This window comes from Physella acuta, unplaced genomic scaffold, assembly GCF_028476545.2.
Source record: "Physella acuta isolate Inbredline_101_S28 unplaced genomic scaffold, ASM2847654v3 ptg000120l, whole genome shotgun sequence".
Classification (NCBI taxonomy): Eukaryota; Metazoa; Mollusca; class Gastropoda; family Physidae; genus Physella; species Physella acuta.
This window is the reverse complement of record NW_026731640.1, coordinates 163,004-184,297: the sequence shown is the minus strand read 5'-3', so window position 1 is coordinate 184,297 and position 21,294 is coordinate 163,004. Positions and strand designations below refer to the sequence as shown.

At 41.6% G+C, this 21,294-nt stretch overlaps 2 protein-coding genes across 2 annotated transcripts in view; one reads left to right on the top strand and one right to left on the bottom strand.

Moving 5' to 3' along the window:
• LOC131934901 (uncharacterized) overlaps positions 1–8,995 on the bottom strand; it is a gene marked incomplete at its 3' end in the record, with an annotated part of 72,881 nt that extends 63,886 nt beyond the window's left edge. The window contains exons 1-2 of the mRNA XM_059291159.1: positions 8,877–8,995; positions 4,826–5,114 (exon numbers count right to left, since the gene is read on the bottom strand). Of these exons, the coding sequence (XP_059147142.1) occupies positions 4,826–5,101 (276 nt within the window). The remainder of the gene's footprint in view (positions 1–4,825; positions 5,115–8,876) is intronic.
• A 1,570-nt stretch (positions 8,996–10,565) lies between these two features.
• LOC131934904 (c-Myc-binding protein) lies at positions 10,566–16,248 on the top strand. Its single transcript, XM_059291163.1, has 5 exons — positions 10,566–10,710; positions 14,885–14,957; positions 15,059–15,107; positions 15,537–15,666; positions 16,022–16,248. The coding sequence occupies exons 1-5, from the start codon at positions 10,696–10,698 to the stop codon at positions 16,067–16,069; spliced, it is 315 nt and encodes a 104-aa protein (XP_059147146.1). The 5' UTR covers positions 10,566–10,695; the 3' UTR covers positions 16,070–16,248.
• Positions 16,249–21,294: the final 5,046 nt, after the last annotated feature.

Here is a 21,294-nt window from a genome sequence, read left to right as displayed (position 1 = left end):
GGACATGTTGGTCAGTGGACATGTTGGTCAGTGGACATGTTGGTCAGTGGGTGGACATGTTGGTCAGTGGACATGTTGGTCAGTGGACATGTTGGTCAGTGGGTGGACATGTTGGTCAGTGGACATGTTGGTCAGTGGACATGTTGGTCAGTGGACATGTTGGTCAGTGGGTGGACATGTTGGTCAGTGGGTGGACATGTTGGTCAGTGGACATGTTGGTCAGTGGGTGGACATGTTGGTCAGTGGGTGGACATGTTGGTCAGTCGGTGGACATGTTGGTCAGTGAACATGTTGGTCAGTGGACATGTTGGTCAGTGGACATGTTGGTCAGTGGACATGTTGGTCAGTGGACATGTTGGTCAGTGGACATGTTGGTCAGTGGACATGTTGGTCAGTGGACATGTTGGTCAGTGGACATGTTGGTCAGTGGACATGTTGGTCAGTGGACATGTTAGTCAGTGGACATGTTGGTCAGTGGACATGTTGGTCAGTGGACATGTTGGTCAGTGGACATGTTGGTCAGTGGACATGTTGGTCAGTGGACATGTTGGTCAGTGGACATGTTGGTCAGTGGGTGGACATGTTGGTCAGTGGACATGTTGGTCAGTGGACATGTTGGTCAGTGGGTGGACATGTTGGTCAGTTGACATGTTGGTCAGTGGACATGTTGGTCAGTGGACATGTTGGTCAGTGGACATGTTGGTCAGTGGACATGTTGGTCAGTGGACATGTTGGTCAGTGGACATGTTGGTCAGTGGGTGGACATGTTGCTCAGTGGACATGTTGGTCAGTGGACATGTTGGTCAGTGGACATGTTGGTCAGTGGACATGTTGGTCAGTGGACATGTTGGTCAGTGGACATGTTGGTCAGTGGGTGGACATGTTGGTCAGTGGACATGTTGGTCAGTGGACATGTTGGTCAGTGGACATGTTGGTCAGTGGACATGTTGGTCAGTGGGTGGACATGTTGGTCAGTGGACATGTTGGTCAGTTGACATGTTGGTCAGTGGGTGGACATGTTGGTCAGTGGGTGGACATGTTGGTCAGTGGACATGTTGGTCAGTGGACATGTTGGTCAGTGGACATGTTGGTCAGTGGACATGTTGGTCAGTGGACATGTTGGTCAGTGGACATGTTGGTCAGTGGGTGGACATGTTGGTCAGTGGACATGTTGGTCAGTTGACATGTTGGTCAGTGGGTGGACATGTTGGTCAGTGGACATGTTGGTCAGTGGACATGTTGGTCAGTGGACATGTTGGTCAGTGGACATGTTGGTCAGTGGGTGGACATGTTGGTCAGTGGGTGGACATGTTGGTCAGTGGACATGTTGGTCAGTGGACATGTTGGTCAGTGGACATGTTGGTCAGTGGACATGTTGGTCAGTGGACATGTTGGTCAGTGGACATGTTGGTCAGTGGACATGTTGGTCAGTGGACATGTTGGTCAGTGGGTGGACATGTTGGTCAGTGGACATGTTGGTCAGTTGACATGTTGGTCAGTGGGTGGACATGTTGGTCAGTGGACATGTTGGTCAGTGGACATGTTGGTCAGTTGACATGTTGGTCAGTGGGTGGACATGTTGGTCAGTGGACATGTTGGTCAGTGGACATGTTGGTCAGTGGACATGTTGGTCAGTGGACATGTAGGTCAGTGGACATGTTGGTCAGTGGACATGTTGGTTGGTCAGTGGACATGTTGGTCAGTGGACATGTTGGTCAGTGGACATGTTGGTCAGTGGACATGTTGGTCAGTGGACATGTTGGTCAGTGGTGGACATGTTGGTCAGTGGACATGTTGGTCAGTGGACATGTTGGTCAGTGGGTGGACATGTTGGTCAGTGGACATGTTGGTCAGTGGACATGTTGGTCAGTGGGTGGACATGTTGGTCAGTGGGTGGACATGTTGGTCAGTGGACATGTTGGTCAGTGGGTGGACATGTTGGTCAGTGGACATGTTGGTCAGTGGACATGTTGGTCAGTGGACATGTTGGTCAGTGGACATGTTGGTCAGTGGACATGTTGGTCAGTGGACATGTTGGTCAGTGGACATGTTGGTCAGTGGGTGGACATGTTGGTCAGTGGACATGTTGGTCAGTGGACATGTTGGTCAGTGGACATGTTGGTCAGTGGACATGTTGGTCAGTGGACATGTTGGTCAGTGGACATGTTGGTCAGTGGGTGGACATGTTGGTCAGTGGACATGTTGGTCAGTGGGTGGACATGTTGGTCAGTGGACATGTTGGTCAGTGGGTGGACATGTTGGTCAGTGGACATGTTGGTCAGTGGGTGGACATGTTGGTCAGTGGACATGTTGGTCAGTGGACATGTTGGTCAGTGGACATGTTGGTCAGTGGACATGTTGGTCAGTGGACATGTTGGTCAGTGGGTGGACATGTTGGTCAGTGGACATGTTGGTCAGTGGACATGTTGGTCAGTGGACATGTTGGTCAGTGGACATGTTGGTCAGTGGACATGTTGGTCAGTGGACATGTTGGTCAGTGGACATGTTGGTCAGTTGACATGTTGGTCAGTGGACATGTTGGTCAGTGGACATGTTGGTCAGTGGACATGTTGGTCAGTGGACATGTTGGTCAGTGGGTGGACATGTTGGTCAGTGGACATGTTGGTCAGTGGACATGTTGGTCAGTGGACATGTTGGTCAGTGGACAGGTTGGTCAGTGGACATGTTGGTCAGTGGACATGTTGGTCAGTGGACATGTTGGTCAGTGGACATGTTGGTCAGTGGACATGTTGGTCAGTGGGTGGACATGTTGGTCAGTGGACATGTTGGTCAGTGGACATGTTGGTCAGTGGACATGTTGGTCAGTGGACAGGTTGGTCAGTGGACATGTTGGTCAGTGGACATGTTGGTCAGTGGACATGTTGGTCAGTGGACATGTTGGTCAGTGGGTGGACATGTTGGTCAGTGGACATGTTGGTCAGTGGACATGTTGGTCAGTGGACATGTTGGTCAGTGGACATGTTGGTCAGTGGACATGTTGGTCAGTGGACATGTTGGTCAGTGGGTGGACATGTTGGTCAGTGGACATGTTGGTCAGTGGACATGTTGGTCAGTGGGTGGACATGTTGGTCAGTGGACATGTTGGTCAGTGGACATGTTGGTCAGTGGACATGTTGGTCAGTGGGTGGACATGTTGGTCAGTGGGTGGACATGTTGGTCAGTGGACATGTTGGTCAGTGGGTGGACATGTTGGTCAGTGGGTGGACATGTTGGTCAGTCGGTGGACATGTTGGTCAGTGAACATGTTGGTCAGTGGACATGTTGGTCAGTGGACATGTTGGTCAGTGGACATGTTGGTCAGTGGACATGTTGGTCAGTGGACATGTTGGTCAGTGGACATGTTGGTCAGTGGACATGTTGGTCAGTGGACATGTTAGTCAGTGGACATGTTGGTCAGTGGACATGTTGGTCAGTGGACATGTTGGTCAGTGGACATGTTGGTCAGTGGACATGTTGGTCAGTGGACATGTTGGTCAGTGGACATGTTGGTCAGTGGGTGGACATGTTGGTCAGTGGGTGGACATGTTGGTCAGTGGGTGGACATGTTGGTCAGTGGGTGGACATGTTGGTCAGTGGGTGGACATGTTGGTCAGTGGGTGGACATGTTGGTCAGTGGGTGGACATGTTGGTCAGTGGGTGGACATGTTGGTCAGTGGACATGTTGGTCAGTGGACATGTTGGTCAGTGGACATGTTGGTCAGTGGACATGTTGGTCAGTGGACATGTTGGTCAGTGGGTGGACATGTTGGTCAGTGGGTGGACATGTTGGTCAGTGGACATGTTGGTCAGTGGACATGTTGGTCAGTGGACATGTTGGTCAGTGGACATGTTGGTCAGTGGACATGTTGGTCAGTGGACATGTTGGTCAGTGGACATGTTGGTCAGTGGACATGTTGGTCAGTGGGTGGACATGTTAGTTAGTGGACATGTTGGTCAGTGGACATGTTGGTCAGTGGACATGTTGGTCAGTGGACATGTTGGTCAGTGGACATGTCAGTGGACATGTTGGTCAGTGGACATGTTGGTCAGTGGGTGGACATGTTGGTCAGTGGACATGTTGGTCAGTGGACATGTTGGTCAGTGGACATGTTGGTCAGTGGGTGGACATGTTAGTTAGTGGACATGTTGGTCAGTGGACATGTTGGTCAGTGGACATGTTGGTCAGTGGACATGTTGGTCAGTGGACATGTTGGTCAGTGGACATGTTGGTCAGTGGGTGGACATGTTGGTCAGTGGACATGTTGGTCAGTGGACATGTTGGTCAGTGGGTGGACATGTTGGTCAGTGGGTGGACATGTTGGTCAGTGGACATGTTGGTCAGTGGACATGTTGGTCAGTGGACATGTTGGTCAGTGGACATGTTGGTCAGTGGACATGTTGGTCAGTGGACATGTTGGTCAGTGGACATGTTGGTCAGTGGACATGTTGGTCAGTGGACATGTTGGTCAGTGGACATGTTGGTCAGTGGGTGGACATGTTGGTCAGTGGGTGGACATGTTGGTCAGTGGGTGGACATGTTGGTCAGTGGACATGTTGGTCAGTGGGTGGACATGTTGGTCAGTGGGTGGACATGTTGGTCAGTGGACATGTTGGTCAGTGGGTGGACATGTTGGTCAGTGGACATGTTGGTCAGTGGACATGTTGGTCAGTGGGTGGACATGTTGGTCAGTGGGTGGACATGTTGGTCAGTGGACATGTTGGTCAGTGGACATGTTGGTCAGTGGACATGTTGGTCAGTGGACATGTTGGTCAGTGGACATGTTGGTCAGTGGACATGTTGGTCACGTGACATGTTGGTCCCTACCAAGACTTTCCTCTCGTCTTGTAGTTCCAGAAGCAGGAAGTAAACATGTCGCTTACTCCTGACGTCAGATGCGGGCCTGTCTGACCGAGAGGGTCGCTGGTGGTTGGGTGCACGAGCAGACAGCATGGACAACTGACCTGTTTCGGGGAGAGGGGCGGGGATAGAAAACCTTTTGACAGCCAGAAATTTTCCAGGCGAGATGAGGTCATGTGACCAGCGTCTGGCTCTCTGGAACAGGCTGGCATTTTCAGCATCCTGCGGGTCTGCATCAGGCATGGCTGGGTTGGTCCTGGACAAAACAAATACACAGAGTAGTGGACACAGAGAGTAGTGGACACAGAGAGAGTAGTGGACACAGAGAAAGTAGTGGACACAGAAAGTAGTGAACACAGAGAGTAGTGGACACAGAGAGTAGTTGACACAGAGAGTAGTGGACACAGAGAGTAGTGGACAAAGAGAGTAGTGGACACAGAGAGTAGTGGACACAGAGAGTAGTGGACACAGAGAGTAGTGGACACAGAGAGTAGTGGACACAGAGAGTAGTGGACACAGAGAGAGTAGTGGACACAGAGAGTAGTGGACACAGAGAGTAGTGGACACAGAGAGAGTAGTGGACACAGAGAGTAGTGGACACAGAGAGTAGTGGACACAGAGAGAAGTGGACACAGAGAGTAGTGGACACAGAGAGTAGTGGACACAGAGAGTAGTGGACACAGAGAGAGTAGTGGACACAGAGAGAGTAGTGGACGCAGAGAGTAGTGGACACAGAGAGTAGTGGACACAGAGAGAGTAGTGGACACAGAGAGAAGTGGACACAGAGAGTAGTGGACACAGAGAGTAGTGGACACAGAGAGTAGTGGACACAGAGAGAGTAGTGGACACAGAGAGTAGTGGACACAGAGAGTAGTGGACACAGAGAGAGTAGTGGACACAGAGAGTCTTGGACACAGAGAGAGTAGTGGACACAGAGAGTAGTGGACACAGAGAGTAGTGGACACAGAGAGTAGTGGACACAGAGAGAATAGTGGACACAGAGAGTAGTGGACACAGAGAGAGTAGTGGACACAGAGAGTAGTGGACACAGAGAGTAGTGGACACAGAGAGAATAGTGGACACAGAGAGTAGTGGACACAGAGAGAGTAGTGGACACAGAGAGTAGTGGACACAGAGAGTAGTGGACACAGAGAGTAGTGGACACAGAGAGAGTAGTGGACACAGAGAGAAGTGGACACAGAGAGTAGTGGACACAGAGAGTAGTGGACACAGAGAGTAGTGGACACAGAGAGAAGTGGACACAGAGAGTAGTGGACACAGAGAGTAGTGGACACAGAGAGTAGTGGACACAGAGAGAGTAGTGGACACAGAGAGTAGTGGACACAGAGAGTAGTGGACACAGAGAGAGTAGTGGACACAGAGAGTCTTGGACACAGAGAGAGTAGTGGACACAGAGAGTAGTGGACACAGAGAGTAGTGGACACAGAGAGAATAGTGGACACAGAGAGTAGTGGACACAGAGAGAGTAGTGGACACAGAGAGTAGTGGACACAGAGAGTAGTGGACACAGAGAGAATAGTGGACACAGAGAGTAGTGGACACAGAGAGAGTAGTGGACACAGAGAGTAGTGGACACAGAGAGTAGTGGACACAGAGAGTAGTGGACACAGAGAGAGTAGTGGACACAGAGAGAAGTGGACACAGAGAGTAGTGGACACAGAGAGTAGTGGACACAGAGAGTAGTGGACACAGAGAGAAGTGGACACATCGAGAGTAGTGGACACAGAGAGTAGTGGACACAGAGAGTAGTGGACACAGAGAGTAGTGGACACAGAGAGTAGTGGACACAGAGAGTAGTGGACACAGAGAGTAGTGGACACAGAGAGTAGTGGACACAGAGAGAGTAGTGGACACAGAGAGGAGTGGACACAGAGAGTAGTGGACACAGAGAGTAGTGGACACAGAGAGTAGTGGACACAGAGAGTAGTGGACACAGAGAGTAGTGGACACAGAGAGTAGTTGACACAGAGAGTAGTGGACACAGAGAGTAGTGGACACAGAGAGTAGTGGACACAGAGAGTAGTGGACACAGAGAGTAGTGGACACAGAGAGTAGTGGACACAGAGAGTAGTGGACACAGAGAGTAGTGGACACAGAGAGAGTAGTGGACACAGAGAGAGTAGTGGACACAGAGAGTAGTGGACACAGAGAGTAGTGGACACAGAGAGTAGTGGACACAGAGAGAGTAGTGGACACAGAGAGTAGTGGACACAGAGAGTAGTGGACAAAGAGAGTAGTGGACACAGAGAGTAGTGGACACAGAGAGTAGTGGACACAGAGAGTAGTGGACACAGAGAGTAGTGGACACAGAGAGTAGTGGACACAGAGAGTAGTGGACACATAGAGTAGTAGACAGAGAGAGTAGTGGACACAGAGAGTAGTGGACACAGAGAGAGTAGTGGACAGAGAGTAGTGGACACAGAGAGTAGTGGACACAGAGAGAGTAGTGGACACAGAGAGTAGTGGACACAGAGAGTAGTGGACACAGAGAGTAGTGGTCACAGAGAGTAGTGGACACAGAGAGAGTAGTGGATATAGAGAGTAGTGGACACAGAGAGTAGTGGACACAGAGAGTAGTGGACACAGAGAGTGTAGTGGACACAGAGAGTAGTGTCAGGTCAGCAACTGTAAGATTGTCAGGTCAGCGACTTTAAGATTGTCTGGTCAGCAACTGTAAGATTGTCAGGTTAGCGACTGTAAGATTGTCAGAGTAAGATTGTCAGGTCAGCAACTGTAAGATTGTCAGGTCAGCAACTGTAAGATTGTCCCATCTATTGACAGCTTCCCCATCCATTTCTCTTCATGTGTCTTTAGCTCATCCTTTAAACGCCCACAGAAAGTTACCTCTCGAACGTTTTTTGTAGAACATTTCTTCAAAAACATTTCTAATTGAACAATTCCCGTAGAACATTTCTTCAAAAACATTTCTAATTGAACATTTCTAGTAGAACATTTCTTCAAAAACATTTCTAATTGAACATTTCCTGTAGAACATTTCTTCAAAAACATTTCTAATTGACCATTTCTAGTAGAACATTTCTTCAAAAACATTTCTAATTGAACATTTCCTGTAGAACATTTCTTCAAAAACATTTCTAATTGAACATTTCTAGTAGAACATTTCTTCAAAAACATTTCTAATTGAACATTTCCTGTAGAACATTTCTTCAAAAACATTTCTAATTGACCATTTCTAGTAGAACATTTCTTCAAAAACATTTCTAATTGAACATTTCCTGTAGAACATTTCTTCAAAAACATTTCTAATTGAACATTTCCTGTAGAACATTTCTTCAAAAACATTTCTAATTGAACATTTCTAGTAGAACATTTCTTCAAAAACATTTCTAATTGAACATTTCCTGTAGAACATTTCTTCAAAAACATTTCTAATTGACCATTTCTAGTAGAACATTTCTTCAAAAACATTTCTAATTGAACATTTCCTGTAGAACATTTTCTGTAAAACTAGATCATATCATATGGGTTATTTCTTACAAGGCCCAAGCTTTTTTCTCTAGAATATTTCATCTGGATCATTTCTCATACAATATTAGCTACTCATCCTTTCCTATCAACATTTCTTGGAGAACATCTCATATTGATCCTACACTTGGGTTTCCTGTAAACATTTTGAAAACTTTCTCTTGCTAGAACTATTTTTTCTAGAAAATTTACTCGAAAACATGTCTTGTAGAACATTTCTTCTAAACCGTATTTTTTCCTATAGAAAATTTTCCATAGAACAATTTTTCTGTATCATTTCCAATGGATTATTTTTTGCTGATGTTTCCTATGGACAAATCCTCAAGATTATTATTTTCTGTTAGAACATTTTTATAAAAATGTCCTAATATTTATATCACCTCGAAAAACTTTTGTTTGCAAATAACTACTTTAAAAAACAACAAAATAAAAAATAAACTTTTTTATCAACAATTAACATTCATAGGAATTGCAATTTTGAAAAGTACATCAATCTAACAAGATGACCTACTTTTTGGAACGTTTTCATATATCCTCTCTCCATCAAACTGCATCAAACTCTCCATCAAAGGAGGAAGAAAAGACATGAACTCAACACCTGACAGATGACGTAACTCGCGATAGCTAGTCTTATCGTCAGCCAACAACGAGATTGTTATTTCAAGATATGCCGGGTCTATGTCATACAGATAATCTATCCAACATGTCGTCAGTCAGAGATCTTGTCAGTGCAACATTGGCAACTCAACAATAATTGGACCAAAAAATGCGTAGAGTACCAGCAAGCTATAGGAGACACAGCCGAGGATAAATGTTACAATCCTGTTCTTTACTAGAAAGATTAACTCACGTCTAGGGTGTTTAACCTTGCTTGCAGTCCATGTGGGTTTTAATTGTGTTGTTTAATTGTGTTGTAGTTGTAGGTTGTAGTTGTGCGTGTTGTAGGTTGTAGTTGTGCGTGTTATAGTTGTAGGTTGTAGTTGTGTGTGTGTGTTGTAGGTTGTAGTTGTGTGTGTTGTAGTTGTAGGTTGTAGTTGTGTGTGTGTTGTAGGTTATAGTTGTGTGTGTGTGTGTGTTGTAGGTTGTAGTTGTGTGTGTTGTAGTTGAAGTTTTTAGTTGTGCGTGTTATAGTTGTTTAACCTTGCTTGCAGTCCATGTGGGTTTTAGATGTGTTGTAGTTGTAGGTTGTAGTTGTGTGTGTTGTAGTTGTAGGTTGTAGTTGTGTGTGTTGTAGTTGTAGGTTGTAGTTGTGCGTGTTATACTTGTAGGTTGTAGTTGTGTGTGTTGTAGGTTGTAGTTGTGTGTGTTGTAGGTTGTAGTTGTGTGTGTGTGTTGTAGGTTGTAGTTGTGTGTGTTGTAGGTTGTAGTTGTGTGTGTTGTAGTTGTTTAACCATGCTTGCAGTCCATGTGGGTTTTAGATGTGTTGTAGTTGTAGGTTGTAGTTGTGTGTGTTGTAGTTGTAGGTATGCGTGTTATAGTTGTAGATTGTAGTTGTGTTATAGTTGTAGGTTGTAGTTGTGCGTGTTATTCTTGTAGGTTGTAGTCTTGTGTGTTATAGTTGTAGGTCGTAGGTGTGCATGTTATAGCCGTATGTTATAGATGTGTGTTTGAAGTGAAACGTGTATAATAATTGAATACCTGGCCATTTTAAGTGAATGCTTGAGCGATCAATCACAGTATTTTCTATGCTTTTTTGCTCACTGTCAGAATGGAGAAAATGTAGTGCTATGTAATCCGGGTAAATGCGATGCTATACAGCCACCATAGAGAAATGCAAGAAGGAACTATGCCCGAGAATTGTGTGAAAGATATGTCAAATGAATTTTTTACTATTTTATATCAGGTCTAAGCTGCACACTCATTCAATGATGGATTCTTAATATTTCTACTGTGAAAATAAAGTTATCTAGTTATGCAAACTAGTTGTAGGTTGTAGTTGTAGGTTTTGGTTAGGTGTGTTATTATTGTAGGTTGTATTTGTGTTGTAGTTCCGTTATAGAAGTAGATATTTATTAAATAGCGATCCAAATTGACTCACGCTTTACTTTATAGTTGTATAAGTACATTTTTAATCCTTTTATTTTCTCTTTTTAGCGCATAAATCAAAGCTTGTAGTTATAATCATTTTAAATTGTTTGTTTTTGCTTGAATTTGTGTTTGATTAGGAATAAAATGAACTCCAGGCGTTAGGCTAATTTTTGTGACAAAAATCTGGCAATGTATTGTTCAACGTAGCGAGATTCAGCGAGAGTTTATTCAAGACGGCATTTATCTCATTTCCACTAAATATACCGCCAGCAGATACAAACGATTATTAAATTATTATTAAAATGACTTCGTTTAGGGTGCGTAAATAAATAAGCAAGCTATGACTTTTGGGGTCATTATAATATATAGATCTATTATGCATTTTAAAATATGTTACATTGGTAATCTATCGTTTTAGGTACGTAAAATCGGCCGAGACTAGTAATGTGAAAAAAGGTTACTCATTAAATTTTAAAATAATTGAATTTTAGGGCGGTAATCTAAGACTAATATAATAATTAATTAATTATTTAATATTATTTCACATTACATAATTGGAGGATTTTAGTTTTGAAAGTTACAATATAAAATTTTATAAAATATATGTTTCAAAGTTTCATTTATGTCAGATCTAAACCTGTTTTTATTTTTTAAACAATTGAATTAAAACTTTTCAGTAATATATATATGAAGACTAGCGATGTTTCCATCAGATGCAACCACTATCATTTACCATAGCAGCCAACTTGTTTAAATTTTTTTGTAAACTTATAGCGGGAGATTCAGGGGAAGCCACTCTATTTTATAAATGGCGGCTGTTTATATAAATCTTGCCTGCTAACGCTGCTGTTTAAAGTTGATTTCTGGCCTATATCTATAATATATTGATATATTTAGCCATTGATTTTGGTTTATTATTCAGTTGTTATCTATAATATTATTAATATTTGACACAAATATATCACAATATATAGATCTACTTCTATTAACTTTATTAAGTATTAAAGCTTTAACAATGAGGTAACTTTTTTGTACATTACTAGCTGCTGCCGATTTTATGTACCTAAAGCGATAGATAACCAATTTTAGTAATTATTTCACATTTTTAGAATGATTTATTCTGATTTGTTTTAATTTTTACAAAAATGTTTCATTAATGTACTAGTTTCTTAACAATTGTATAAAAACTTTTCAGTAAAAAAATAAAGACTAGCGATGTTTTCATCAGATGCAACCAAGCTCATTTATTGACATTTTTCATTTACTTTAGCATTTAGCAGCCATCTTATTTTTTATTTTTTTTTGTGGTAAAATTTAAATTATTTAAGATTTTCAGATTAGGGCCTATAGTTAGAGATTCAGTGACAGCTGTTTATATAGCGAATCTTCCTCGCAAACACTTCTGTTTAAAGTTAATTTCTGGCCTATATTGATATATATTTATTTGGTTTATTATTCAGTTATCTATAATTTTTGACACAAAAAATATCACAATATAGCCTACTAATATTAAATCCTTACATAATCGCCCTGGCAAATATTTTAAATTTAATGTTATACTTGTTTGAGAAAAATAATTTATAATATACTATAGTTGTGGGTCAAAACGCAATGTGCTTTACTACATGTTGAAAGATATTAGTGACAAAGCATAGAAATAACTAAATAGCTAAAAATCCTATGGCATGGGCCTACATTTTAAATAACATAGGCTACCAATAGTAATAATAGGAATCCTTATTAGAAAAATTGAAACCAGATTATATAGATTCTAGGACCTACATTATTAGTCAACACAACACCATATTAAATGCACACACTAAGTTGTGACTAAGTGACATAAATTCCGTTACAAACCAATCTCATAGTGTGCATCTTCATAAGTCGATCTAAATCAAATTTGAATTATTTGGTTCATTTCTTCATATTCTAAAATCGGAAGATGTGGAAAGTGAATCATATTGAAGATAACCTCATTAGTTTTGTGTATGATTAACGACATTGATGTATAATTCTATTTTTGTCCTAAAATCAATGACCCATAAGTGTTGTGTACTTTTGAGTAGTTGTGACATGTGATGTTTTGTTTTTTGTTCCTTGTTATCTTTTTTAGAGTGTTCCATAAACACAACACTTTAATGGTTGCATAATTAAAAATGTATTTCTGCATTCGAATATTTTATTACTTTTATTTTCCCTCTTTAAATAAAATTTAGTTTATACATTTAATACACCCAGCATATTATATTTAACAAAAGTCAGTATCAAGTTCTCCAAATATCACTGAAGATGCTGATCTCGTAGCATCGGGAAAATATGTTGCAGACATAGAAAAAGAGAAGTGCTTACATGCGCTTTTATCTGTTAGAATATTAAATTAGTAGGCTAAGGCCCTATATTATTTAATATTTATTATACTATACTAACTATACTAGATAGGCCTAATATTAATGAGTACTAATGACCTCACCTGTGACATAGTAATTCAGTAATGGACATTATACACAAAAAGGCAAGCATTCCATCATTATTGTTGACAAGGATAAGAAGATGTTGTTTTTTTTTTTAGATTATCTTGCAACCAAAGTGACCTTAAAAAATAATTATTTTAAAAACTTAAGCCTTTAAAAAAATCAGAAATTCAACATTTTTAGAATCAATGTATTATGTAAGACAAACATTAACATTGATTGGGTGTACAGAAACTCAGTGATTCAGATTCTGACAGCCCCACATCACAGTTATTTGTTTACAAAACTTTGCCAAAAAAATTTTAAATCGAATTATGCTTTTCTAGTTTGCATTTTGTATGATAAAATATATGCTAGCCTATTGAATAGCAGAATGTTTTTGTTTATGTCTCCATTACCAGTTAAAAACCAGATTGCTTTTGCATTTTGTAAAATTATGTTTAATTACCGGATATGCTAACCAAACAGTCAGGTTATTATAACCATATTAATTATAATTACAACGTGCATGATTTTAAAACTATTTTATGGGCCTCTCGAATAATTTTGAGACTATTCTCGGTATTGTCCATCATTACTTCACACTCAGAAAATAGGTAGATCTAGATCTGAGTGACGTCGTGGTAAGGCTATGCCTATACTTTTACTTAATATACTAGATTTATACTATAGGAATATAGCCTATTAGGCAGGGGCGGAACTACCATACCGCCAGACCCCGCAATGCGGGGGGACCCAGGACGTTTAGGGGCCCAGTTCCGACCAAAAAACAATGAATTTTTTTTTCAAAAATTATGTTTTTCATGCATCTTGAAAGTGGTTTTGTAAAAAAAAAAAAAACAGGTCTACTATAGCAGAGATTGTTGCGTAGAAAAATCTTTTAAAATCTACAAGAGCTATAGTTTGAAAGGTAGGTAAACAATCACACTACTTCCATGACTTACTGCCCTTCTTTAAAATAGGGATGCCCACGAAGCTCATTTAAATAGTTTTGTACTATGTATATTAAAAAGCAATTGATTCTCTGAATTGTTACTTAAATAAGACGTACTATACAATAGTATAGCTATAAAAATCAATATTTTCAAAATTGATATTATAAAAGCCAAAAATGAAAAAAATAAACATAACGCGAGAAACCATTTACGAATCAAGCTAACGTCTTTATATATTTTTGACCAGCATGATTATAATACATTATTAAACTCAAGATAAGTTTGGACTAAATTTTTTCTGGTTTGTTCTCTCAGAATGGTTATATATTGCAATGTAGTAGACTAAATTACTCAGTTAAGATATAGATTATATATATATATATATATATATATATATATATATATATAGGGGGCCCTAGTTTTTTCTTTGCGGGGGAGCCTTTGATTTCTAGTTCCGCCACTGCTATTAGGTAATCTGTTGGTTTAGGTACATAAAATTGGCCAAAAGAGATGTGATTAAATTAGTTATTAAATTAATCTATATTTGGCAATTTTCCAATGATTAATGTTTTAAACATTACAAAAATGTTTCATGTAGCCTACCTGTTTTAAGACAATTTTATTAAAACTATTCAGTAATAAAGATAAGGGATGATTTCACCAGATGAAACCAAACTTAGCGGCTATCTTTTAAGTTATTTTTTTTAAAGTTTTGGTAAATTAATGTTAGAATTTCAGTGGAAACCACTCTAATTTACTGGTGGCTACTCAGGCTACTCTTTTTAGGGCAAATGTTGCTCTCCAACACTGTTGTTTGAACCCATTGTATGGCCAATATTGATATATTTAGACATTGTGTTTGGTTTATTATTTAATTATCTAATATTATATGACAAATATATCACAGTATAGGCTACTTGTTGTATTAAAGCCATATTAATGAGTCATCATTCTTTCACATTACTAGTTTTTGCTGATTTTATGCCTCTACTCTAAAAGTAAGTATAGCTTACCGCCTATTAATACAACTGTTTCTTAAAATAATTTTTAAGAATAATATTACATTTAGCTTTTTCCCCTAATAGACTACAGACTCTAAACGAGAAGAATTTAGAAAATATCTGGAAAAGACCGGAGTCCTAGACTGTATTACTAAAGGTAAGCACCAGTTTAAGAGTTGACTGAATTTTGTGTTATGAAATTGAAAAATTGTCATTTTTATGTGAACTTGCATCATTGTCCTGACTTGAATGTTTCAGTCCTGGTAGTGTTGTATGAAGAACCAGAGAAACCTAACAATGCTATGGAGCATCCTTTTGTCCCTGGACACAACTGGTCCCTATTTATTGACACTAAGTAGCTGGTTGTGGAATACAGTCGCTTTGGTTTCTCACAGTCTCATACAGTTTGATGAGACATTCTTGTGCAGTATGGTTACAGTCTTTCACAGAAGAGTTACAAAATCTCGGGTGACAGTTTAACAACCAGCTGATAGTCTAATAATTGTTGTTGAAACTATGAAATGTCTCATTTTATGATGGCACAGCCCCTTAGTTTGGTAAGTCTCACAATTAGGTTACACAATGAGGTGACACAGATTTGAATAGCTACGTGGAGATGTTTGGTGAGAACAGTGGGGATGGTTCAGTGGGGAGAATGGAGTCGGCTGTTTGATTACAATAAAAATTAGCACACTGTACATCATAAAGTGTCCTAGACATTCCTTAACCCTCAAAGTTTCTTGCGACAAAATTTGAATGCCACTGGACCTGAGACAGCAGACGTTGAGGCTCTGAAGCTTGAGGTCACTGAACTCAGGCAGAAATGTGAACAGTTGCAAGAAGAAAACAATGACCTCAAAGCACGGGTAACTATAGTGTTTGTAACCCTTTGTAAGCCTTGGTTTTATCAACAATTGATGGATAAAGATAATCATCTGCCCTGGCAAACCCAAGTTTTAATCATTTGGTGTATAAAACTATAACACAGGACATGAGGGAGCAAACAAACATGAAACAGCGCTGAATGTTTAAGAGTGTTGTACAATTATGGCTTTCATTATGTTGGCATAAACATAAAATTATGGCTTTCATTATGTCTGCATAAACATAGAATTATGGCTTTCATTATGTCTGCATAAACATAAAATTATGGCTTTCATTATGTCTGCATAAACATAGAATTATGGCTTTCATTATTTTGACATGTTTGTTTTGTTACAGCTTCAGCAGCTGGAACCAGCGACTGAGCCAGAGATTCCAGAAAACTGAACCAGAGAAAACAGCCAAGCATCCTACTTTATTGAAAGCCTTACTGGCAGCCACCTCATTTGTTGTTTAAATATAGCTCTACTCAGTATTTACTTGGATTCTAATTCTTTAAAGGGTGATGGATGATATGCTGGAAATTTCCTGCAATTCAAATTGTCTCAATAAACTGGAACACAATCCCTTTGTATCCTTTTTTTTTTTAAATCTGACTCATCTCTTGAACTCGAGGCAGTGGCGGAACTACAGTACCGCCAGACCCCGCATTGGGGGGGGGGGGGGCATGCCATTTAGGGGCCCAGAGCCGACCATAATAAAAAAAAATTTATAGTTAAAAAAAAGTAAATTTTCTTTCATTTTTGACCTATGATTGTTTTGTAAAAATTACCAAAGCTGCGATTGGATTATCTTTATTCTATAGACACCACCCCGGGCTCTTGTATAATTGTATTTTTTTTTTCCCTTTGTTTTTAAACCACTGTGAAAGCCGAGTCTTTCGTCTACAAAGATAAGCAAATGTTCAAACCACTTCAATGACTTATTTCCCTTTTTTTTTTTAAAAATAGTCGAATAGGGGTGATAATAAGCTCCTTTAAATAGATTTGTACTAAACAAATTAAAAACCAATTACTTCTCTTAGTTATTATCTTTTTATAAGTATAAGTAATTACTTAAGAATAACATTGTATAAAAAGGAAATGTATTAAATAAATAATATTTTAAAAATTAATAATACTACAAAAAGTTTTTGCAGGGTGGCCTTTTTTTTTTCTAGTTCCGCCATTGCCTCAAGGCCTAACTCAAGCTACCATGTATGTGTGTGTGTGCAGGCCTAATGCATGCTACAATTTGTGTGTGAATTGGATCTGCTGCGTGTTTGGCTGGTGCCATGAGATAACCTGCCTGAGTCAGCACTTGACAACCTCATCACTTGAGCCAACCTGCCTGAGTCAGCACTTGACAACCTCATCACTTGAGCCAACCTGCTTGAGTCAGCACTTGACAACCTCATCACTTGAGCCAACCTGCCTGAGTCAGCACTTGACAACCTCATCACTTGAGCCAACCTGCCTGAGTCAGCACTTGACAACCTCATCACTTGAGCCAACCTGCCTGAGTCAGCACTTGACAACCTCATCACTTGAGCCAACCTGCCTGAGTCAGCACTTGACAACCTCATCACTTGAGCCAACCTGCCTGAGTCAGCACTTGACAACCTCATCACTTGAGCCAACCTGCTTGAGTCAGCACTTGACAACCTCATCACTTGAGCCAACCTGCCTGAGTCAGCACTTGACAACCTCATCACTTGAGCCAACCTGCCTGAGTCAGCACTTGACAACCTCATCACTTGAGCCAACCTGCTTGAGTCAGCACTTGACAACCTCATCACTTGAGCCAACCTGCCTGAGTCAGCACTTGACAACCTCATCACTTGAGCCAACCTGCCTGAGTCAGCACTTGACAACCTCATCACTTGAGCCAACCTGCCTGAGTCAGCACTTGACAACCTCATCACTTGAGCCAACCTGCCTGAGTCAGCACTTGACAACCTCATCACTTGAGCCAACCTGCCTGAGTCAGCACTTGACAACCTCATCACTTGAGCCAACCTGCCTGAGTCAGCACTTGACAACCTCATCACTTGAGCCAACCTGCCTGAGTCAGCACTTGACAACCTCATCACTTGAGCCAACCTGCCTGAGTCAGCACTTGACAACCTCATCACTTGAGCCAACCTGCCTGAGTCAGCACTTGACAACCTCATCACTTGAGCCAACCTGCCTGAGTCAGCACTTGACAACCTCATCACTTGAGCCAACCTGCTTGAGTCAGCACTTGACAACCTCATCACTTGAGCCAACCTGCCTGAGTCAGCACTTGACAACCTCATCACTTGAGCCAACCTGCCTGAGTCAGCACTTGACAACCTCATCACTTGAGCCAACCTGCTTGAGTCAGCACTTGACAACCTCATCACTTGAGCCAACCTGCCTGAGTCAGCACTTGACAACCTCATCACTTGAGCCAACCTGCTTGAGTCAGCACTTGACAACCTCATCACTTGAGCCAACCTGCCTGAGTCAGCACTTGACAACCTCATCACTTGAGCCAACCTGCTTGAGTCAGCACTTGACAACCTCATCACTTGAGCCAACCTGCTTGAGTCAGCACTTGACAACCTCATCACTTGAGCCAACCTGCCTGAGTCAGCACTTGACAACCTCATCACTTGAGCCAACCTGCCTGAGTCAGCACTTGACAACCTCATCACTTGAGCCAACCTGCCTGAGTCAGCACTTGACAACCTCATCACTTGAGCCAACCTGCCTGAGTCAGCACTTGACAACCTCATCACTTGAGCCAACCTGCCTGAGTCAGCACTTGACAACCTCATCACTTGAGCCAACCTGCCTGAGTCAGCACTTGACAACCTCAGCACTTGAGCCAACCTGCTTGAGTCAGCACTTGACAACCTCATCACTTGAGCCAACCTGCCGAGTCAGCACTTGAGCCAACCTGCCGAGTCAGCACTTGAGCCAACCTGCCGAGTCAGCACTTGAGCCAACCTGCCGAGTCATCACTTGAGCCAACCTGCCGAGTCATCACTTGAGCCAACCTGCCTGAGTCAGCACTTGACAACCTCATCACTTGAGCCAACCTGCCTAAGTCAGCACTTGACAACCTCATCACTTGAGCCAACCTGCCTGAGTCAGCACTTGACAACCTCATCACTTGAGCCAACCTGCCTGAGTCAGCACTTGACAACCTCATCACTTGAGCCAACCTGCTTGAGTCAGCACTTGACAACCTCATCACTTGAGCCAACCTGCCTGAGTCAGCACTTGACAACCTCATCACTTGAGCCAACCTGCCTGAGTCAGCACTTGACAACCTCATCACTTGAGCCAACCTGCCTGAGTCAGCACTTGACAACCTCATCACTTGAGCCAACCTGCTTGAGTCAGCACTTGACAACCTCATCACTTGAGCCAACCTGCCGAGTCATCACTTGAGACAACCTGCCTGAGTCAGCACTTGACAACCTCATCACTTGAGCCAACCTGCTTGAGTCAGCACTTGACAACCTCATCACTTGAGCCAACCTGCCTGAGTCAGCACTTGACAACCTCATCACTTGAGCCAACCTGCTTGAGTCAGCACTTGACAACCTCATCACTTGAGCCAACCTGCCTGAGTCAGCACTTGACAACCTCATCACTTGAGCCAACCTGCCTGAGTCAGCACTTGACAACCTCATCACTTGAGCCAACCTGCTTGAGTCAGCACTTGACAACCTCATCACTTGAGCCAACCTGCCTGAGTCAGCACTTGACAACCTCATCACTTGAGCCAACCTGCCTGAGTCAGCACTTGACAACCTCATCACTTGAGCCAACCTGCCTGAGTCAGCACTTGACAACCTCATCACTTGAGCCAACCTGCCTGAGTCAGCACTTGACAACCTCATCACTTGTGGTTGCTGTATGTGCATTGTCCGTTTAGAAGTCACCAACAATTCTGTGTATATTTATCATACATGAATTATCCAAATTCTGGTTTCAGCGACACACATACAAAAATAGCATCTTCTAATTGTCACATTATTCATTACTAAGTAATGCTTTTATTTTAATGCTGCATGCAGAGCCCGCGTTAGGGGGTGGCAAACGGGGCGGTCGCCCCAGGCCCCGCGCTTTAGCACCGCCATTGTTGTCTGAATTAGTTTGTAAACTTAAATAACCTTTGCTGAATTAAATTTAAAAAAAAACAACAACTAAATGGCCGAAGTTGTTGTATGTTAAAACTGAGGCCACGGCTGATGTTAGTGAGTTATCCTCTACATGGACTGGGACAGACCGTTATTCTAGAAAGGAAATTAGTGTCACACATCGCTGGCACGGTCGACTCGCTATTGTCCTGAGGTGACTGGAGATGGCGGTCGCGAATTAGCCCCCGACCTGACATGGTAGGTAAAATCGGGAAAACACGTAAGAGATACCCTATTGTATGCGGACCGTTGAAGAGGGTTTTTTTTTTTTAGTGAGCAGGCGGGTGTCTGTAGTAAACAGTCAGTGACCTGATGATGGCTTGCAGGGGGGGGGGAGAGAGCGGTTGGGGACATGCCCCGGACATCCAGAGTATTTATCCCTAAAATCATAATTTATACACTGTATGGGCATCTTTTGTGTAATTATGTTTATTCACTACGATACGTTTGATAGGCATACATACAGTAATTATGTTCATATTGATTTTATATATTGTCAGGTCATCTTTAAATGAATTATACTTATATTAATTTATATATTTTTGAAGGGAATTTATACAGTAATTATGTCCATTTTCATTTTGGTAAACTTTAACGGTATTCGTAAAGTGATTTATTTTAATTAAGTATAGGGATATTCAGTATAATTGTTAAGGCCATAGTGATTCTTGTTTTAAAATAGTGTAGGCATATTAAACAAATTATAAAGTCTATACTGTATGATACATCGGACCGAGACTGTTTTATGGTAAAGTTCTCCTGATTTCTCAAACGTCTAAATTACCGGCAGTCCGAGCATGCCGTCGCGAAACTCATAAATAAGGTAAAGCTGGCTGTCACATGGTTCACTTTCTAATTATAGGCACGAATCTTCTCTTGTGATAACGCAGTCTTAACCTGTAATGTAATACGTGGACGCTCTCCAAACACGCACCTTCTCTTGAATGGCTGCGGTCAGAGATCCAGTAACGTAGTACCCGAACTGATTTTTTGTAGGGTTTGGCATCCCATAGATTTAAATGTACAGTTATCCTTTACCTCACCCCACCAACTGTCACCCACCCCAGTGTTCCACCCTACTGAGCGTCCGTGATTACATTTGAGAGTCATTTCATTTGGATATCTATAGCCGTAAACAGTGTTCTTCACGATTCGAGCTTATTGAGTTATTCCGAAATCTATCAATGTTTTGCTATTCTCCCCGGCATCCACACACTTTGAATGCCACTGTTAACACTCGATAAATTGAGAAAATATCGATACTATCACCCGCCACTGTGGACCGATTTAACGTTGCTTCAATTCAAAGTGATTTCACCATTTTTCCTCAACGCCATGGCTACAAGAGACAGAGATAGATTTCGCAAGTATAAATCAGGTGCATCAAAAACGAGTACACGCAATTTAAGAGAAGAATTTGATAAAACACTAGCAGGCGCGTTGGACAAGTGCATAC